Source organism: Saccopteryx bilineata, chromosome 6 (assembly GCF_036850765.1).
Source record: "Saccopteryx bilineata isolate mSacBil1 chromosome 6, mSacBil1_pri_phased_curated, whole genome shotgun sequence".
NCBI lineage: Eukaryota > Metazoa > Chordata > Mammalia > Chiroptera > Emballonuridae > Saccopteryx > Saccopteryx bilineata.
The window spans coordinates 50,641,249-50,663,084 of NC_089495.1; the positions used below are offsets into that span (position 1 = coordinate 50,641,249).

Genomic DNA, 21,836 nt, shown 5'->3' on the forward strand with positions numbered 1-21,836 from the left:
GTCTATTAATCAATATTACTTTCATCACAGCCAAGATGAACTTGATAACAAATGTACAAATAAGTCCCTGGCTTTTAGGAAAGAACATTAAAGAAAAAAATAAAAGAAACTCTGTGTCAGCAACAAAAATATCTTTGTTAGGCCGGTTATAGTAGAAGAAACACAAACACCAAATAAGGAACATGAGCTTGTTTTTTCCACTCTATAAATAGACCTTTGGATGAAAGGGCAAAGGACATGAACTTTCCATTAAAACAAATCTTTTCAAAGCTGTTGATTACAGTAAAAAATTTTGTTCCAGGACAAAAGTGACATGCTTATATAAATACTAACATAATATTTAGATATATTAAATATATATATTTATTTCATAATAAATATAATGTCTATTTAGCCTTTTGAGGTCTAGAAATAAATATAAAAGCAAAAACATGGCCAAAAATAGCAGTAAGGAGTTACTTAAAGGTCTAGAAATTCTACCGGAAGCTACTTTTCAGTAAAAGCAGAGCCTCTAATAAATTCTAAACTAGTCTTGCTGATAACTTTATCTGCCAGATGCTAACCAATTGGAAATAAAGAACTGACCAAAGGGAGAGCTTGGGAGTTCTGGAGACAGTGACTCTGCCAGCAGGGAGGGGCCTGAGAACCGTCTTCAGGATAGCAGCAAGTCAGAGAAACCGGCTGGTTCAAGCTTAATCCAAAGGGCTAAGCGAGTCAAAGATTCAGGAGCACCACAGAATCGACAGAGGGGAAATCTCTGGGGCCTCACAAGGGACCCGAACCTGGAACTATGAACCTCTCAGGCCCGAGGCCACTGTCTATTTCTCTGGGCTGCCTGGTTCCCCATTTGTTCTGCATCAGGTTCTTCCAGCCAAGGGTTCGGGTGTACGTGAGATGCTCCTGGGGGAACTTAGGGCTGGGGCATGCGGGCTCAGGCTGTAAATTTAGACCTCAGAGTTTGTTCTGCCTCAGTCAATGGAGCTGGACTTTATAGACACTGATCAGCTGATGATTATAGCCCACGGGTAGAAGGGAGGAGGGGCATAAAGGGAAACAAAACTCCGGGGGACTTCTACCTCTCCCTATGGACGGGCCAGCTCCAGCACACAGGGCAATCCTGAGAAAGTCGCCAATGCGAGTGGTGAGCAGCAAGGCTAGCAGAGGCCGGCCACGGGCAAGCACAGAGCTGGTAAAAGCAACCCAAGGGGATTTGGGCAGGGCAGCACCATGTCAGCTGCAGTATCTCTGCCTCCTGCCCCATGCCTGCTCTGTTCTCTCTTTCTGAAAACTGCTTTCTCTGCTGTCTGCGTGCAACTGGACCAGAGGTGGCTGCTCCAGCCTCTGCTTCCCACCACTTCCCGAGCACGTTCCTGTAAGAGACTGGTAGGTCTGCTTCCCTGTTCCATCTTCCCAGGAAAGACAGTCCACAGGCTTGTTTTTTTGTTTTTTTTTTTCTTCATTTTTCTGAAGCTGGAAACAGGGAGAGACAGTCAGACAGACTCCCGCATGCGCCCGACTGGGATCCACCCGGCACGCCCACCATGGGCGAAGCTCTGTCCACCAGGGGGCGATGCTCTGCCCCTCCGGGGGGTCGCCATGTTGGGACCAGAGCCACTCTAGCGCCTGAGGCAGAGGCCACAGAGCCATCCCCAGTGCCCGGGCCATCTTTGCTCCAATGGAGCCTTGGCTGCGGGAGGGGAAGAGAGAGACAGAGAGGAAAGCGCGGCGGAGGGGTGGAGAAGCAAATGGGCGCTTCTCCTGTGTGCCCTGGCCGGGAATCGAACCCGGGTCCTCCGCACGCTAGGCCGACGCTCTACCGCTGAGCCAACCGGCCAGGGCCCCACAGGCTTGTTTTGACCCAGTGTCTCTACCCAAGTCCCACTGACTGGTCATAGAGTAAACAATGTCAAGAATGGTCCATATGTCAACCACATAGTGCAGGGTCTTTGAGTGTGTGTGTGTGTGTGTGTGTGTGTGTGTGTGTGTGTGTGTGTGTTGTCGCAGATGTTAGCCCTGCTCTAGGCTCAGTCAACTCCATGCCCTAGATTTTAGGAAAGCAGATGTTGAAAATGTCCAGACAGAATAAATAGATCTGACCCCAAAGTCAGAGGCTCTAAAAGCTTAGTTGTCCCAAGAGGGATGAGGATTTACCAAAAGCAAATTATTGAACAAGCAATTGTCAATAATGTTCTTTTCAGGAAGAAATGGGAAAACATCTAAAGAAAGTCAGGTTGAGCCTGACCAGGTGGTGATGCAGTGGACAGAGCTGTGGACTGGGAGTGAAGGACCCGGCTTTGAAACCCCAAAGTTGCCAGCTTGAGCATGGGCTCACCAGCTTGAGTGCAGGGTCACTGGCTCGAGCTCAAAGGTCACTGGCTTGAATCCCAAGGTTGCTGGCTTGAGCCAGGGGTCACTCGCTCTGCTGTAGCCCCCCCCCCCCCCCCCCCGTCAAGGCACATATGGGAAAGCAATCAATGAACAACTAAGGAACCGCAATGAAGAATTGATGTTTCTTATCTCTCTCCCTTTGTGTCTGTCTGTCCCTATCAGTCCCTCTTTGTATCTCTCTGTCTCTGTCACAAAAAAAAAAGTCTGGTTGTATATGAGTGACACCAATATGGACAAATTATAAATGATTGTATACAAATATATATGGAATCAAGTCAGTGAAAGTTATGGAACAAAAACATAGTACCAGGAACCCAAAGAACAAAATATTCAGAAACTTTAAAATAGATCTGTTTAAAATAAAAAGAATCACAAAGGGGTAACCCACTGCTTGAGACTGTGGTATACTAATAAATGAATAGTGTGAGAATGCAGGCCTTTTCAAGACATATTTTTTAAGTGGAGAAAGCGAGTTCAAAACAGTACAGCCAGTGGGATATTTGGTAAACGTACAATCGTGTTTATATTTATTCACTTAAAAGAGAGAGAACTGGGTATTGAGTTATTGGGTAATTTTTTCTTCTCTTGGTTTATCTTTTCCCCTTATTTTTTAAGAAATAAGAACGTCCGTAATTTTTATAATAAAAATAATCAATAAGGGCCTGACCTGTGGTGGTGCAGTGGATAAAGTGTCGACATGGAATGCTGAGGTCACCGGTTCAAAATCCTGGGCTTGCCTGGTCAAGGCACATATGGGAGTTGATACTTCCTGCTCCTCCCCTCTTCTCTCTCTCTTTCTCTCTCCTTCTCTCTCTCTCTCTCTCTCTCCAATAAAAATGAATAAATAAAATCTAAAAAAAATTTTTAAAAAATAAACAATAAAAGAAAAAAGAGGGCTATTTAACTTCAATTTAGTTTTTTTAAATAAGAAAATTTTTAAATGGAAGAGGAAAACAGACATCTTTAAGAGGTTACAAAGTCCTAAATAGAAGGAGCTGAGAGATGATCTAAATGCTTTAAATTACTCTAGGTCCAAAGAGGTCATTCTCCAGAGTCCTACAAAATCTTCACCATTGTGTCCCTGGAACACTGCTGGTAAACTAGACAAATTCAGGGCAGCTTCAAAGAGTGAAAGATAGATCAGTGAAAAGAAGTTTAAAAGGCAGAATTTGCCCTGGGAGGCAGCTGCTTCCTGTGCCTGGACACAACAGACACAAGGTTGTCGTGGGTGTCCTACATGACGCAAGTTTGGACCAGGCCAGGATTCTTGAAGGAGGATAGGTGGGCCACAAATTTCCCCTAATGAACATAAAGTGACCTAAAAACAGGAGTTCTTTCTTGATTCTTATGAGTGATTAATGCACAAGTCATTGGTTTTAATTTTACAAACAACCCAGGGTCACTCATACGTAACCTATGCAGCAATGTGATTTACTAGGGTGTCTCTTTTGACTTCTGACACATCCTTTTTCCTGTTCCACCAAGCTGGGCAGGACCTTTGTGCCCCATCACCTCTGCCATTAACCTTACGCCTTAGAGGAAGAATTTTGTGCCAAAAATCTTATTACCGGCCCTAGCCAGTTGGTTCAGTGGTAGAGCATCAGCAGGCATGTGGAAGTCCCAGGTTTGATTTCTAGTCAGGGCACATAGGAGAAGTGACCATCTGCTTCTCCACCCCTTTCTCCTTTCCCCCCTCCCCCATAGCCATGGCTCACTCAAGCAAGTTGACCCTGGGTGCTGAAAATGGCACCATGGCCTTGCCTCAGGCACTAAAATAGCTCAGTTGCCAAGCAACAGAGCAATGACCCCAGATAGGCAGAGCATCAACCCTTAGGGGGCTTGCCGGGTAGATCCCACTTGGGGCACATGCAGAAGTCTGTGTCTCTGCCTGCTCACTTATCACTTAATTTTTAAAATAATAAAATAAATGAATAAATACACAAAAAATTATTACTCAACAGATGCTTTTCCTCTTGGCTTTTATTTTCCCCACACCATTAGAGCGATCATGCTCCCTTCCTTTGAAGACATCTTTGCCTCTTGGCAAAGGCAGGCCAGCAAGAGGGTTCTTTCAGCCTTTGGGCTTCGCTCCCTGCTGTCCCCAGCAGAACTGTTGAGATTTAGGAAGGTTAGGGAGATTGGACGCTAACTACTAGGCTCTGGGCCCCAAGGAAACAGAGGCTTAAAGAGGCCATGAGAAGTTTAGAAAATGGAGATGACAAAGAAGCCACAAAACCCAGGAGAGTGGACTTGCAAGTTCTCTGCACCACATAGACTTTCTGACTTCTGTTGAGAACCTGGAAAGAAAGGAGAGAGACCTCATTAACAGAGGAAAAGTGATTTTGCTCTAGCCTAGCAGGCTGGAGGGTTGAGAGATTTAGTTTGATATAAAAAAACAACAACAAAGAAATGGATTATTATTATTATTTTTTTTACCTTGAATTTGTGAACAAAGTCTTACACCTGGTACTGCCACTGGGTGTGTGCTATAGTTACTGTTGCTAAGGTGCGAGGTGATGAGAACTGATACAAGATTCTAAGCCAGGGCACAATGCAGAAGTCTGGCTGGTACCTCAAAGGTCTTGGTAAATTGGCAGCACTTATGCATACTTGAATAGTTGCCATTCCTGCAGTACAAGGGAAGGATACTGTTTTTTAGAGCATTAACAGTACTGTTGAGTAGGACATGGTCTCCAACTACTACCATTCTTGCTTTGTTTATTTATATACTTATTTTTAAGTGAATGGAGGGAAGATAATGAGACTCTTGCATGAGCCCTAACTGGTTTCCATGCAGCAACCCCTGACTGGAGCTGATGCTGGAATCAACCAAGCTATTTTTAGTGCCTGAGGCTGTTGCTCAGACCAATGGAACCACTGGCTGTGGGAGGGGAAGTGGGTGTGAAGAGGTGAGGGACCTGGAGAGAAACAGATGGTCATTTCTCATGTGCGTCCTGACTAGGAATCAAAGCCAGGACATCTATACACCAGGCTGACATTCTATCCACTGAGCCAACTGGTCAGGGTCCCTGCTTCATTTGTTAATTACTATCAGTATATCAACATCATTTTCAATTTAGTTTGTCATAGTTTCCATGACAACAAACTTCCATCACAATCATTATTTATCTTGATGCTCAGATAGCCCCACATTTGACCACTTGGAACTCCTTCAACTTGATCCCTCTATTCCTTTGATATCTCCCCATTAGTATTTTTGTGTGTTTGAAGGAGAGAGAGACAGACAGACAGAGAGGGACAGACAGGAAGGGAGAGAGAAAAAAAGCATCAATTTGTAGTTGCGGCCTTTTAATTGGTTATTAATTGCTTTCTCATACATGCCTTGACCAGTGACCCAGCTGAGCCAGTGACCTAGCTGAGCCAGTGACCCCCTGAGCCAGTGACCCCTTGCTAAAACCTTTGGGCTCAGGCCAGTGACCATGAGGTCATATCTATGATGCATGCGCGTGCTGGCAACCCCACTGCTCATGCTCAAGCCAGATGAACCTGCACTCAAGCTGGTTATCTCAGGGTGTCAAACCTGGGTCGTCAGCACCCCAGGTCAATGATCTATCCACTGCACCACTGCCTGGTCAGGCAATATCTCCCCATTAGTATATATTTAAGCCACTTTCTTCTTAAGGGCACAGGATGTTCTGAGGTTCTTTTATACTTTCCCTGGAGTCAGCCATTTCTTCAAAGAGCTCTGGTTTCTTTCTTTCTTTCTTTCTTTCTTTCTTTCTTTCTTTCTTTCTTTCTTTCTTTCTTTCTTTCTTCCTTCCTTCCTTCCTTCCTTCCTTCCTTCCTTCTTTCCTTCCTTCCTTCCTTCCTTCCTTCTTCTTTTTCTTTTCATTATCTTTTTCTTCCTTCTTTCCTTCCTTCCCTCCCTCCCTCCCTCCCTCCTTTCTTCCTTCTTTCCTTCCTTTCTTTCTTTTTCTTTCTTTCTTTCTTTCTTTCTTTCTTTCTTTCTTTTCTTTTCTTTCTTCTTTCTTTCTTTCATTCTTTCTTTCTTTTTTGTAACAGAGACAGAGGGAGGGACAGATAGGGACAGACAGGAAGGGAGAAAGATAAAAAGCATCAATTCTTCATTGCGGCACCTTAGTTGTTTATTGATTGCTTTCTCATATGTGCCTTGACCAGGGGACTACAGCAGACTGAGGGACCCCTTGCTCAAGCCAGCGACCCTGGGCTCAAGCTGGTGAGCCTTGCTCAAACCAGATGAGCCCACACTCAAGTCAGCAACCTCGAGGCTTCAAACCTGGGTCCTCTGCATCCCAGTCTAACACTCTATCCACAGCACCACCACCTGGTCAGGCCTCTGGTTTCTTTTAATAGAGAGTGGTATTTAGAAACCAAGATCTGGGCTTTCCACGTGCTCATTATTCCTGGTGCATCATGACTTCTGGGCCGTCTCAGCAGATAGAGTTAGGAAATGTGTGTGAGCATGTGTAGTTGTGTGTATACATGTACATATATGCATAAACACATACACACATATATATGTAGGTATATTTCTATCTTTCTATATAAAACCATGAGTTTGTATGGATACCTCCAGTTCCAAACCAACAACGCAGGGCAAACATTATAGTCTTCCCTCTGTCCACAGTTATAATTCCCTTCTCCAACAGTGAAGAACCTACGTCTCATTATCCTAAATATATTTGCTCAACACCTGAGGACACGGAAAATTTCAGTTACTGACCTCTACCACGGTGACAGGTAAACCTATCAGCCAGATTTAATTTCTGTATAGTGTTTTTTAGATTTTATGGGGGTGGGAGTGTGAGCGAGAAGTATCAACTCATAGTTTAGCTGTTCCTTGCTTGCTGTATGGGCCTTGACTGGGTTTCAAACTGGCGACCTCAGTGTTCCAGGTCAGCGCTCTATCACTGCACCACCACAGGTCAGGCACTTCCTAGTTTTTTTAAGGTAAAATTTACACACAGTGAGATGTATATATCTTAAATATACAATGCAATGAGTTTTGATGAATGCATACATCCATGCAATCCATACCCTTATCGTTTCTGTCATTCTGGAAATTCTCTCAGGCTCCTTTGCAGTTAATCTTCATATCCCATCAACTACAGCCACTGTTCTGATCCATACCCACAGTTCAGTTTTGCCTGTTGTATAACTTCATATAGATAGAATCTTCAGTATGTGCTCTTTGGTTTCCAACTTCTTTTGCTTAGCATTGTGCCATTAAGTGTTGCTCATGCTGCTGCCTCTATCAATGCTCCATTCTTTCTTATCGCTGAGTAGAATTTTGTTGGATAAATATAGCATAATTTGTTTATTCATTTTCCTGTTGATAGACTTTTGGATTGCTTTCAGATTTTAACTATTGTGAATAAAGCTGCTCTGAACATTCTTATTTAAAAAGAGAAAAAACAGCAGTTGTGTTGGACATTTTGCTGCCCCACAGCCTATACTTTTCTCAAACCATTGCTTTAGCAACCTGCATGGAGCCCATATAAATGGACAGCACCTCGCCTCAGATGTACCACACATCTGGGACTTCTCCAGCATGTGCTGCAGCGATGTTGCGTGGGGAAATGGGAAGCTGGTAGAAAAATGCTCCCCCTTCTAATTGTGGGTAGACCACTCTGACGCATGTCCTATGTGGTTCCTCCAAAGGCCCCAGTAGGATTGAATACCTGTAACCCACAATGGTGACGATCATAATGCACCTTATTGGCTCTCCCCCCTCCCGTCTTGCACTCTGCCCACCCCTCGCTCCTGTTCACTAGCATCAGGTCTCAGTAAACTGCTCAGATGCAAGCCCTTGCCCCAGGCTCTGCTTTCAGGGTGAATGTAGCATCGGAGTGCAACTTCATCATGTTATTTAGAACCATACAGGCAAATAGCAGAGGTAAAAGCTCAAGTGTTCAAGGATAGTTACACTGTAGTGTTCTCCAAGTTGGAGACTGGAAAGTTTCTCTTCTTTCTCTCTCTCTTCCCCTGTAAGATGTTTCAGCTTCAGCAACACTGAAATGTAAAAGCGCATGCACATTGTATGTGAGTATATGTGGTTGTCTTTTTTTTTTTAATTTTTTAATTTATTTATTCATTTTAGAGAGGAGAGGGAGAGACCGAGAAAGAGAAGGGGGGGAGGAGCTGGAAGCATCAACTCCCATATGTGCCTTGACCAGGCAAGCCAGGGTTTCAAACCAGCGACCTCAGCATTTCCAGGTTGACGCTTTATCCACTGTGCCACCACAGGTCAGGCCTATATGTGGTTGTCTTGGTGTTTACTATCTTCCCACCTTGCTCTTGTGATTTTCACCAGCGCAGAGAGAGTCTGTTAAAAACATGGCAGGTGTTTAGCAAATATTTGTGAATAAGAGAATGATAGACAGCCAGGAAAAAGATAGCTAAGGAAATTGAAGTTGGTTTTGGAAGAACTCTGTGAAATAGATACTTAATAAAAGTCTTGAGGAGAAAAAAACAAACAGATGGAATCCCCAGGAGCCTAAATGAGTCAATCAAGATGCATGAATAGGGCCAGGACCAAGGAGTACTCAACCAGCAAGAGACCTGGCGAGGACGGCTTCCCCTGTAGACTTCCTGCACTGCAGGGAGGGTCTAACAGCTAAGCAGAAAGAAATGCTTTGCCACTATCCCCTTCCCAGCCCTTCAGAGAAAAAATAGGCTCAAAAATGAGTGTTTTAATAACTACGCTTCCTAAATTGGCTTATAACAAATTTTTTATGAATTCTTCCAGTGCTGCTTCTGTGATCCACGGAGGAAATTCTATTTCTCAATTCCTGGTGATAGCTCTTCCCAGATAACATACTTGAAATTTACAGATTAAGACAATTATTGTGGATTAATAAAACAAAAGCTGGATCAAGAATGTCATGTTAACAAGCGACAGGACCCTACTTGCAAACAAAAAGAAACAGAATTAAGACATCCAAATATTGGCCCCAACAGATGCCTCAGTCTGTTTTTGAAAAGTCCTTGTTTGCTCCTAAAAGTAAGACCTTGAAGAGACTGCACATACTTTGTGTAAGGAATCAGAGAAGGGTTGTGTGTGTGAAAAGCGGTATAGGAAAATGAGCAGGTATCCCCACCCCTCCCCATTAAGGAAATTAGAAATAGATATGCTTTAGAGCAGTGGTTCCCAACCTTTTTTGGGCCATGGACCGGTTTAATGTCAGAAAATATTTTCACGGACTAGCCTTTAGGGTGGGATGGATAAATGTATCACATGACCGAGACAAGCATCAAGAGTGAGTCTTAGATGGATGTAACAGAGGGAATCTGGTCGTTTTTTAATAATAAAACATCGTTCAGACTTAAATATAAATAAAATGGAAATAATGTAAGTTATTTATTCTTTCTCTGCGGACCAGTACCAAATGGCCCACGGACTGGTACCAGTCTGCGGTCCGGGGGTTGGGAACCACTGCTTTAGAGGAGTTTTGACGGGGTGGGGAAATAGTCTAGAGTCCTTATTCCATGCACAGAGCAATGGCAAAGACTTCTGTTTACCATGTGGAAAATGTCTTCATTGGAGAATATTATAAGCTTAACAGGTAAAGAGTGAGTTGTTTTTGTGATTGATGTTTTAAGCGGAGTTTTAACTTTCCCAATCTTTCCAGAAAACTATAGATAATAGGCATTGGGCATGTTGTGAAGGCTAACAGATGATCCAGGGGCCAACTGCATTTATTGGCTCAGGAACCTCACTGCCACTGATTTCCCTTCAGGCAGTGGGAGCCACTGGAGGCTTTGGAGCAGAAGAGTGGTGTGATCTACTTTTATTTGAACTGGATTGCTCTGTTGATAGCAGGGTCATGGGACCCAAGTACAGAAATGAGAACACCACTGGGAGGTCATTGCAGCAATGCAAGGAAGAAATAATGGACCAAGGGCATATCAAGGAGGTAGTGCACAGGTGTCCAAGACTGGATAAATGTTGAAGGCAGAGTCAGACGGATTTGCTGACAGATAAGATGTGGGATGGAAGAGTTAGGGTGACTTTTTGACAGCATGCCATTCACTGAGATTGGAAAGGCAGTGAGAGGAGCAGGCTTGGAGGGCATCAAGAGCTCAGTTTTGGACAAATTAAGCTTGAGATGTCTATTAGATAGTAAAGTATAGATGTTTATTAAGCACGTGGATGTTGTCCAGACTCTGGAAAGGAACTCTGTTGGAGATACAAATTTGAGAGTCATCAGTGCTGAATATTGATCTTACCTAAAATTGCAATATAGCTAGAATGGGAGGATGGTGTGCATGGAGGGGGGTGGTAGATAATAAGTGAAATTTTCATTTTATATAGTAGGAAGTCAATGACTGACAGCTAACTTAGAAAAACTTAAGGAATAGCTATATAGGAATCGTATGAAACTGTCATCCCTATAATTGCTCAATATCTTTAATTTCTTCATCTTTTTTGCAGAGGTATTTTTTAGAATTTATTTTAATTTATTTTTTAACAGCTCTCTTAAAATATGACTCACATCCTACACAATTCAACCATTTAAAGTGTACAATTCAGTACCTTTCATTATATTTACAGAGTTGTGCAATCATTACTACAATTTGAGAATATTTTCATTATGCCAGAAAGAGACCCTGTGCCCCTTAGCCTTTGACCTGCAATCTTTCCATCCCTCTCCCCCAGCCCTGGGCAACCAATAGTCTACTCTCTGTCTCATGGACTTGCCTATTCTGAATGTTTCATACAAATGGAATCATATAATATGTGATCTGGTGTAACTGGCTATTTTCATTTAGCAGGTTTAGGGTTTTTTAAATTTTTATTTATTATTTTTTAGAGAGAGGAAGTCAGCAAGAGAGAGAGAGAGAGAGAGAGAGAGAGAGATGGGAACATAAATCTGTTCCTATATGTGCCTTGACCAGGGGTTCTACCAGCAACCTATGCCTCAGAACAACGCTCTAACCCAGTGATCCCCAATCTTTCTTGGGCCACGGACCGGTTTAATGTCAGAAAATATTTTTTTTTTTAATTTTATTTTTTTAGTGGGGTGACATCAATAAATCAGGATACATATATTCAAAGATAACAAGTCCAGGTTATCTTGTCGTTCAATTATGTTGCATACCCACCACCCAAAGTCAGATTGTCCTCTGTCACCTTCTATCTTGTTTTCTTTGTGCCCCTCCCCACCCCCTATCCCTCTCCCATTCCCCCCTCCCCCCCGTAACCACCACACTTTTATCAATGTCTCTTAGTTTCACTATTATGTCCCACCTACGTATGGAATAATACAGTTCCTGTTTTTTTCTGATTTACTTATTTCGCTTCGTATCATGTTATCAAGATCCCACCATTTTGCTGTAAATGTTCCGATGTCATCATTTCTTATGGCTGAGTAGTATTCCATAGTGTATATGTGCCACATCTTCTTTATCCAGTCATCTATTGATGGGCTTTTTGGTTGTTTCCATGTCCTGGCCACTGTGAACAATGCTGCAATAAACATGGGGCTGCATGTGTCTTTACGTATCAATGTTAATGTCAGAAAATATTTTCACGGACCGGCCTTTAGGGTGGGACGGATAAATGTATCATGTGACCGAGACAAGCGTCAAGAGTGAGTCTTAGCCGGATGTAACAGAGGGAATCTGGTCATTTTTTAAAAATAAAACATCGTTCAGACTTAAATATAAATAAAACGGAAATAATGTAAGTTATTTATTCTTTCTCTGCGGACCAGTACCAGTCCGTGGCCTGGGGACCACTACTCTAACAACCAAGCTATCCAGCCAGCGCTAGCTGGTTTGGTTTTATAAAAAATACTTTCTTTTGTATTGATTTTGGAGAGAGAGGGACGAAGGGGTAGAGAGAGAAAGAGAGAGAGAAACACCCATTCATGCATTCATGGATTGATTCTTGTATGTGCCCTGACTGGGGATCAAACCTACAACCTTGGCATATAGGAACAATGCTCTAACCAATTGAGCTAACCAACCAGGGCTGCTTTGGGGTGTTTTGATTTTTGGTTTTATTTTCAATTTATTTTTGTTGATTGATTTTAGAAAGACAGAGAGAAGAAGGAAGAGAGAGAGGAAAGCATTCATTAGTTGTTCTACTTAGTTGTGTGTTCATCAGTTGCTTCCCATATGTGCCCTGACCGGGGATCAAACAGGCAACCCTGGTGTTTCAAGGTGACATTCTAAACCACTGAGCTAACTGGCCAGGCCTGCTTTGGATTTTTTGCTCCTCCTCCTTTTCTCCCCCGAGTCTGGTCCTCTCAAGCCCCACTCCAAGCTTCAGGTTCCTCAGTCCCTACTCTTCAGAAACTTCACTGTCATCCCTTTGAAGTCATCCTTAGGAAATCCTGTTTTTGCTTGTGGCTGTCCCTGTAACACTGACAATGACTGCCATCCGGCACTTCAAATGACTCAGAGGAGTTCTGGAGGGGTCCTTCGGCCTGCCTGCAAGGGTATCTGGGACTTGGTTACCTGAAAGCAGGGCTGCCTGATGGCTTCAGCCAGCATTTCACACAACTTGAAGGTTATCAGCAGTACCTCATTCCCCACTGCAAATTGTAAAGGATAGAGAGCTTTTGTCGAGAATCTACATTGCATTTTATATTATGGAATGGAGTCCATAACATTATGAAATACATTGCTCACAAAAATTAGGGGATCAAGGAATGCACAGATACTACAATACTTTCAGCTTTTTGTATATTGCATTTATTTTAATTTTTATTTTTTACAGAGACAAAGATAGAGAGTCAGAGAGAGGGATAGACCAGACGGGAACGGAGAGATGAGAAGCATCAATCATTAGTTTTTCATTGCGTATTGCGACACCTTAGTTGTTCATCGATTGCTTTCTCATATGTGCCTTGACCGCGGGCCTTCAGCAAACCGAGTAACCCCTTGCTTGAGCCAGTGACCTTGGGCTCAAGCTGGTGAGTTTTGCTCAAACCAGATGAGCCCGTGCTCAAGCTGGCAACCTCGGAGTCTCGAACCTGGGTCCTCGGCATCCCAGTCCGACGCTCTATCCACTGTGCCACCACCTGGTCAGGCACCACCTAGTCAGGCCCCAAACTCCTCTTTTATATTTGAACAAGTAAAAGGAATATTTTTTTAAAATTGAAGTTTATGACTCAACAGTAGTGCTTTTGTTTTTAGAGATTCATAAGTTGCCCATGACAACAAAAACTTTTCCACAGTGGCATTTGACATGGGAATTGAAACTGAGTGCTGGACCTGTTTCTAACATTTTTGGATAAATCAGATGATGTTCTTTCAGAAAAGTAGCATTCTCTGAAATAAGAGTTTTCTTTTCCATGCTTGCAACATTCAGACTTTAATCCTGTTCATCCGGTGGGATTTGTCTCGAGCTTTTAGAGCATAATTTATGGCATTTTGCAAGGAAAACCACTTCTTTAATATGTAAGGACTGTTTATGTGCATTTATCATATAAATTAAGTAACTGCATGAACTGAGAAATAATCCCATTTGCAATGCAAACATAACACATATACCAAAAATAACAATAAACAAAATTGGATGAAACATTTCTTGATTTACGTTACTTTTTAAAAATTAAAGTTGTCAAATAATTCTTGTCTTAGGAGAGATACAATAAAGATGAAAGTTAGACAAAAGACCACAGTATCTTGAATCATAGCAAATAAAAGGAAAACTATATAGAATACACTTTATTCTAAGAAAAACCAGAGGCTATTAAAAGGCTTCTAGTATGTGATGCGGAGAATCTGTTGGAAGAGGCAAAAGTGTAGGTGTAGAAGTGACAAAGTTTTATGTATATGCAAATCCCCTGGGGTTCCTACTAAACATAGATTAGAATTCAGTAGGTCTGGAGTGGGGCCCAAGACACTGTGTTTCTGACAAACTGCCAAGTGAATATGATACTCCTGGTCACGGACCACACTTGGGCAGCAAGGGGAGCAGTAACAATCTTTTCAAATACAATGGATGGAGGAAATGGATGGATTTCAGAGCCATGAGGATAAGATAATGTGATTAACTGTTTACCCAGGAGAAGTAGATGCAAGGGCTACGGATGAGTCCCATGTTGGGTTTTTTTTTTTTTGTTTGTTTGTTTTTGTATTTTTCTGAAGCTGGAAATGGGGAGAGACAGACAGACTCCCGCATGCGCCCGACCGGGATCCACCCGGCACGCCCACCAGGGGCGACGCTCTGCTCCTCCGGGGCGTCGCTCTGCCATGACCAGAGCCACTCTAGCGCCTGGGGCAGAGGCCAAGGAGCCATCCCCAGCGCCCAGGCCATCTTTGCTCCAATGGAGCCTTGACTGCGGGAGGGGAAGAGAGAGACAGAGAGGAAGGGGGGGTGGTGGAGAAGCAAATGGGCGCCTCTCCTACGTGCCCTGGCCGGGAATAGAACCCGGGTTCCCCGCACGCCAGGCCGACGCTCTACCGCTGAGCCAACCGGCCAGGGCCGAGTCCCATGTTTTTGAGCGAGTGGGTTTGTGAGGTCTGCGTTTAGAACACAGGGAGAGAGGCAAGTTTGTAAGGGAAGATCTTGACCTTTGGAAACATTCAAATGGAGACGCAGGTAGATAGTTGGATGTATTAAGTATTAAACACAAAAGACAGGGCTAGAGATATAGATTTGGGAGTCATCAGGATAACTAAATGGTATAATGGACCCAGGAGAGGAGTGAGAGGATGAGAGGCCCTGGAACTGAGACTTAAGAGCTGCTAGTCTTTAAAGGTTGGATAAAATAGGTCGAATTCATTGGGAAGACTGAGAAAAAGAAACCACAAAGATAAGAGGGAACCAGGAGAACGTGTGACACAGGTGCCAACAGAAGAGATGCTTCAATAAGGCAGCACAGTCACCCATGCCAGAAGCTGAATAGAAGATAAAAGACTCCTGAGATTACCTGCCAAGGCCACTGGTGAGTTTAGCACAGTCTCTGTGGAGTAGAGAGTATATACCAGATTGGAGGGATCTGAGACAAGAGGATAAAGAAATTAAACACACTTCCAAGATGTTTGTGGAGGGAAAGATCTTTGGGACGGTAGCTGGGGAGTATGTGATATAAAGGTAAGTTTGTTTTGGATCTTTTCAAATACAATCGACATGAAGATGTTTAACCACTGATAGGAAAGATTGAGTTAAAAAAGAGACTTAAGATCCAGAAGTGACAGAGAACAAGAAGGGGCCTAAGATTGCTGAAAAGAGAGAAGGCTGGAGGAAATGGACTTAGATGCAGGGACAGTGATGTCCCCTGTTGTAACAGGAAGAGAGAATTGAGGCCCGTGTCAATAGGTTTATAGACATGAAGTGTCTACTGAGAAGTTTGTCATCTGATGACTTCTATTCTTAGCAAAGTAAGACAGGAAGTCCTTTATAAAGAACAACAGGGCTGAGGTGGGGTGTTAGACTGTGGAGAGTAGAAAGAACACACTCCCTAGAGTAGCAGAGGTGGTGATTTGAGACTGGTGATCTTACATCTGTAGCCAGTTGTCCTTTGGTGAGATTTACCCCATGGGCTCAGCTTTCCAGCTGTAAGAGAGAAAGGTAGTTATCCATCTAGGGTTGGAGATTTGTCAAGTGAATATGCAAGAAAAGTCCAAAGAGAAGTAGAATTTGGTTTAAACTATTAAAAAGAATGTTCTGTAGGTTATAGGCTCTGGCACACAGTAGGTTCACAGAATTGTGTTTATGATTACAGGAGAAGAGAGACAATTCCCAACCTCCTGCCAACCCTCCACCACTTCTGCCAAACCTACACATACAACTCTGACCCTTCCTTCCACCAAACACAATATTTGGACAGAATGTAGAGATGCTTTTGGAGGTAGATGTGATATTTATTTTATATGATCAGTCATTTCTCAATTAGTTTATGTATACCCACTTCATTATTATCTAGGTGAGTATGTAAAATCCTAGAGGTTGGGTTCTTTGTTCATTTATTCAATTTACCAATGGAGCAATGATATGTGCAACTAATTCTGAGCTTCAACAAATGATACCACTTAAGAAAAGTAATCATCAGGCCCTGGCCGGTTGGCTCAGCGGTAGAGCGTCGGCCTGGCGTGCGGGGGACCCGGGTTCTATTCCCGGCCAGGGCACATAGGAGAGGTGCCCATTTGCTTCTCCACCCCCACCCCCTCCTTCCTCTCTGTTTCTCTCTTCCCCTCCCGCAGCCAAGACTCCATTGGAGCAAAGATGGCCCGGGCGCTGGGGATGGCTCCTCGGCCTCTGCCCCAGGCGCTGGAGTGGCTCTGGTCTCGGCAGAGCGACACCCCGGAGGGGCAGAGCATCGCCCCCTGGTGGGCAGAGCCTCGCCCCTGGTGGGCATGCCGGGTAGATCCCGGTCGGGTGCATGCGGGAGTCTGTCTGACTGTCTCTCCCTGTTTCCAGCTTCAGAAAAATACAAAAAAAAAAAAAAAAAAAGTAATCATCAGATGAGCCATGGTATGTAATTTATTGTAATCATAATAATTTTTTAAGATTCATTATTGAGAAAAATCACAATTTTTCTAAATATAGTGGCACTTGAAGTATTTTTTTTCTTAAAGTGGTTTATTACTGTTGCTAGTCTGTAAGGGTTGCATTTGGTTTGCTATATGAAAAGTTAAACTTTCTATGGAAGAAGTAGATTTCAACATAAAGGTCATATTAGGAATGACTAGTGACAAAATCTGAAACATGTTTCAGTACAAAGAATTAGGAAGTTGGGCAAATAACATTGCATCTTTAAGGCTGAGTTTCTTCATCTGTACAGTGAGGAAATTAGAAAATAAAACTTCCAATATTAGGAGTCTGTGCCATCCTAATGGTCGTCACTAGTCACATGTGGCTACTTAAATTTAAATTCATTAAATTAGCCCTGGCTGGATAGCTTGGTTGGTTAGAGCACTGACTGGAAGAGCAGAGGTGACTGGTTCGATCCCCGGTCAGGGCACATACAGAAACAGATCAATGTTCCTGTCTCTCTCCCTCTGTGCTTCCTCTCTCTCCAAAATCAATAAAATAAACATTAAAAAAAGAGAAAGCTTATTAAATTAAATCATAAATAGCCTGACCTGTGGTGGTGCAGTGGATAAAGAGTCAACCTGGAAATGCCGAGGTTGCCGGTTCGAAACCCTGGGCTTGCCTGGTCAAGGCACATATGAGAGTTGATGCTTCCAGCTCCTCCCTCCTGCCTCTCTCTCTCTCTCTCTCTCCCTCTGTCTCTCCTCTCTAAAATGAATAAATAAAATAAAAATTAAAAAAAAAAGCACAGTCCTTTAAAAAAAAAATTAAATCATAAATGTAGTTCCTCAGTCACACTAGCTACATTTCAAGTGTTCAATAACTATATGTTCCTTGTGGTCACTCAATTGGGCAGCATAGATATAGAACATTTCTATCAATAGAGAGAGTTTTATTGAGCATCTCTAGTCTATAATTCTATAATTGTATATATAATTCTTAATACAATTGCAGCAAAGAGAAGATTTTAAGATGCTTCAAGAAATCATCATGTTATCATTTTTCACTTAACTGCACTGGACAACATTTCTGGAATATACCTATATCTCTCTTGGCATAATGGATTGAGAGTGAACTTAAACAAGGTGGACCTGTTGTAATGAAATAATCTCCAAGTAATAGAGAGACAATACGTTTCAGACTGCTCCCACCGCCCTTCTCTCCTTTTCTCACATTTTTTTTATTGAGTGCCAAGTCCTGAGTCCACTACTCGGTATTCAAAGATAATTGAACTGGTCCATTTGATCTGACAGAAATGGGTTATGATAATACAATGTATTTGGTAAAGAAATATGATTTTAAAAATCCTCAGAGTTCTACAGAAATCTACAGGAGAAGCACATAACCCTAACTGAAGAGGCAAAGGGAAGCCTCCCAGAAAAGGTCATACTTGAGGTCAGCAATAATGGATGTGTAGGAGTTAAAATGGTTTTCAGAAGTGAATATTACATTTTTCTGTTACTTGTGATCCTATTAAAACAATTGGGGAAAAAAAGAGCAATCTGAGCAAAATTAATAGCAAATAGTTGGTTTTAAATGATAGTGTTATGGCCTTTGTCAGTGGCTCAATGGATAGAGCATTGGCCCAGCATTTGGAAGTCCCAGATTTGATTCCTGGTCAGAGCACACAGGAGAAGCAACCATTTGCTTCTTCCCCTCTCCCTATTCCCCTCCCACAGTCAGTGGCTTGGTTGGATCCAGCATGGCCCCAGGCACTAAGGACAGCTCCCTCAGAATGCAGACGGCCTCCAGTGCTAAAAATAGCTCAGTACTCCAGCATCGGCCCCTAATGGGGTTGCTGGATGGATCCCAGTTGGGGCACATGTGGGAGTCTGCCTCACTATCTCCCCTCTTCTCACCTAAAAAAAAATTATTAGCATTACAAACTCTTTGCAGTGTGCAAAATTTTGAAAGACACTATTAAAATATAAGAATGGTTTTTTCATCAATTCTCAAGGGCTAACTGCCTAACTAAGTCTTTTTAGTTGTTGCTTCCTTTGTATTAACAGAACAATAAGTTGAGTCTGCTACTATAGTCCCATTCCCCTCTCCAAGTGCATTTCTCAAGACTACCACCATTTCAATTAATGTTGCTTCTCAATTCTCTCAGTTTCTCAGACCAGAATCCTTGGAGTTATTCTTGACTCCTCTATTTTTCTTACATTCCACAACTCCTTTAACAGGTCTTCTTGTATTTGCCTTCAAAATCTCTCCAGAATTATGTCTCTTTTTTCTAGTTCCTATAATGTCATTGTGGTAGAGGTCCAAACCACTCTCCTGTCCTGCCTAGAGAAGAGCAAGAACCTTCTAACAATCTTACTTCCACAGTGTCCTTTCGCCGTCAATTCTCCACTCAGCAGCCAGCTACTTAAAACTTCAGTTAGGTCTCATCACACCTCTGTTCCAAACTCCACAGTAGTTTCCCACTTCACAAAGGTCAAGCTGCAAATCCTCATCGTGGACCACAAGTCCCTATGTGGTCCGCTCCAAGCCTCCTGATCTTTACCATTCTCTCTTGCCTGCTCCTACTGCTCCAGCCACACTAGCCTGTTGCTACTTTCTGGATGGTCCAAATACACTGCCTTTTTCTGGAAAACTGCATGGATCACTCACTCCCCCACTTCATTCAGGTGTCTGTTCCAGTGTCCTCAAACACAAAGGCTTTCCTTGCCTATTCTATCTATAATAGCTCTTTATGTACAACCATCCCACCATGATTCTTTGTTTTTACTCTGCTTTTTAAAATTCATTTGCACCTGCCACCACTTGATGTGTTCTATATAAATATATATTTTTTGTTTATTAGAATATAAACTCCATGACAGTATGGATTTTATTCTGTTTACTGCAGTATTCCAGTCCAATCAGAGTCTGACTCACGCCTGTACAGTTCACAATTATTAATGAATGAGTGAATGGCATTTTTCTACTTTATCACATTTCGTCTATAATTATATGATCTTCATAGACTGTGAGGTCCTAAAAACATGATTAGGTATTATTCACCGTCACTAGCTTACTACCTGGAAGGTAAACTCACTATAAAAGAAGTTCCTGCCTGACCTGTGGTGGCGCAGTGGATAAAGCATTGACCTGGAATGCTGAGGTCGCCAGTTCAAAACTCTGGGATTGCCCGGTCAAGGCACAAATGGGAGTTGAAGCTTCCTGCTCCTCCCCCTCTTCTCTCTCTCTCTCCCCTCTAAAATGAATAAATAAATAATTAAAATTAAAAAAAGAAGTTCCTGCAATATATCTCCTGCATACCGAAAACTATAGGATCACAGATGCAAAATGAATCTTAAGAAGTATTCTGGCCTGGCCTGTGGAGGCACAGTGGGTAAACTGTCGACCTGGAATGCTGAGATTGCCTGTTTGAAACCCTGGGCTTGCCCTGTCAAGGCACATGTGACAATCAACCAATGAACAACTAAAGTGAAGCAACCATGAGTTGATACTTCTTGCTCCCTCTGCCATAAAATCAATAAATAAAATCTTTAAAAAGAAAAAAAATAGACGAGGAAGTATTCTGGTCTATGGCCACGCCTTCAGGGAAGACCACATGTCACACTCACTCTATTTTGAGAGGCCACCAAGGAAGACAAGTCCATCACTGCCTCTGTTTAACACATTTTAGTTCCAGGGTACTCTTTCTTAAGTCAAATATAAATCCCATTTTCTTTTATTCCACGATTAGAAGAATTATAATAAAAACTAACCAGAGAAAGGTGGGGCAGAGAGATAGTGACAGAAAGACAAACAGGAAGGGAGAGAGATGAGAACCACCAACCTGTAGTTGTATCACTTTAGTAGTTAATTGATTGCTTCTAATACGTGCCTTGGCAGGGCAGGGGAGTGGGGTGGGTTCCAGCTGAGCCAGTGATCCCTTGCTCAAGCCAGCAATCTTGGGCTCAAGCCAGTGACCTTGGGCTACAAGCCAGTGATCTTTGGGCTCAAGCCAGTGACCATGGGGTCATATGATGATCCCATGATCAGATGAGCTCATGTTCAAGCCAACTACCCTACATTCAAGCTGGTGAGCCTGTACTCAAGTTAGTGACCTCAGTGTTTTGAACCTGGGACTTCAGCATCCTAGGTTGATGCTCTAACCACTGCACACCGCCATTCTGGGTGGCCAGAGTTTCTTTTTTTCTCTCTTCTTTTTCTTTCTTTTCTTTCCTTTTTTTTTTTACAAGGAATCCATGATCACTGCAGGAAAAAAACAAAATGAAAATGAAAAAAATTGTCCATTATGCTCAAATATAGCCTCTCTTAATAGTCTTTCATGTTTACATGTATGTATTCACACATATTTTAACATTTTATTATGTATAACAGAAAGACAGTATACAAATCATAAACAGTTTAATGAATAATACAAAATAAATATACCAGTGTAACTACTTTGGGCAAGAAATAGCTCCCCCTCATTCTAACATCTAATCATTATTGCCTTTATCTTACCCAAACTTAACCATTCAGGATGTTTAACATTATATGTTAGTTTTATCTGTTTTTAAACTTTATATAAGTGGGTCCTGGCCAGTTGGCTCAGTGGATAGAGTGTTAGCCTCATATATGGATGTCCTGGGTTCAATCTCCAGTCAGGGCACAATGAGAAGCAACCATCTATTTCTCTTTCTCTCTCTCTCCCTTTTCTCTCTCTCCTCCCCTGTCACCAGTGGCTTGAGTGGGTTGAGCATTGGTCCCAGGTGCTGAGGATATCTCAGTTGATTCAAGCATTGGCCCCACACAGCGGTTGCTAGGTAGATCCTGGTTGGGGCACATACACGAGTCTGTCTCATTATCTCCCCTTCCCTCACTTAAAAATAAATAAATAAATAAATAGACAAACTTTATATAAGTAGAACTGTACCATTCTCTGTATGTACAGTATTCTTTTATGTCTGCCTTTTTTTTTTTTTTTTTTTTTTTTTTGCATTTTTCTGAAGCTGGAAACAGGGAGAGACAGTCAGAC

At 42.5% G+C, this 21,836-nt stretch overlaps 1 protein-coding gene across 1 annotated transcript in view; it reads left to right on the forward strand.

Moving 5' to 3' along the window:
- Nucleotides 1-1,125: 1,125 nt before the first annotated feature.
- Nucleotides 1,126-21,836, forward strand: part of STK24 (serine/threonine kinase 24) — a 170,538-nt gene continuing 149,827 nt past the window's right edge. The window contains exon 1 of the mRNA XM_066238051.1: nucleotides 1,126-1,383. Within this exon, the coding sequence (XP_066094148.1) occupies nucleotides 1,228-1,383 (156 nt within the window). The 5' untranslated portion in view covers nucleotides 1,126-1,227. The remainder of the gene's footprint in view (nucleotides 1,384-21,836) is intronic.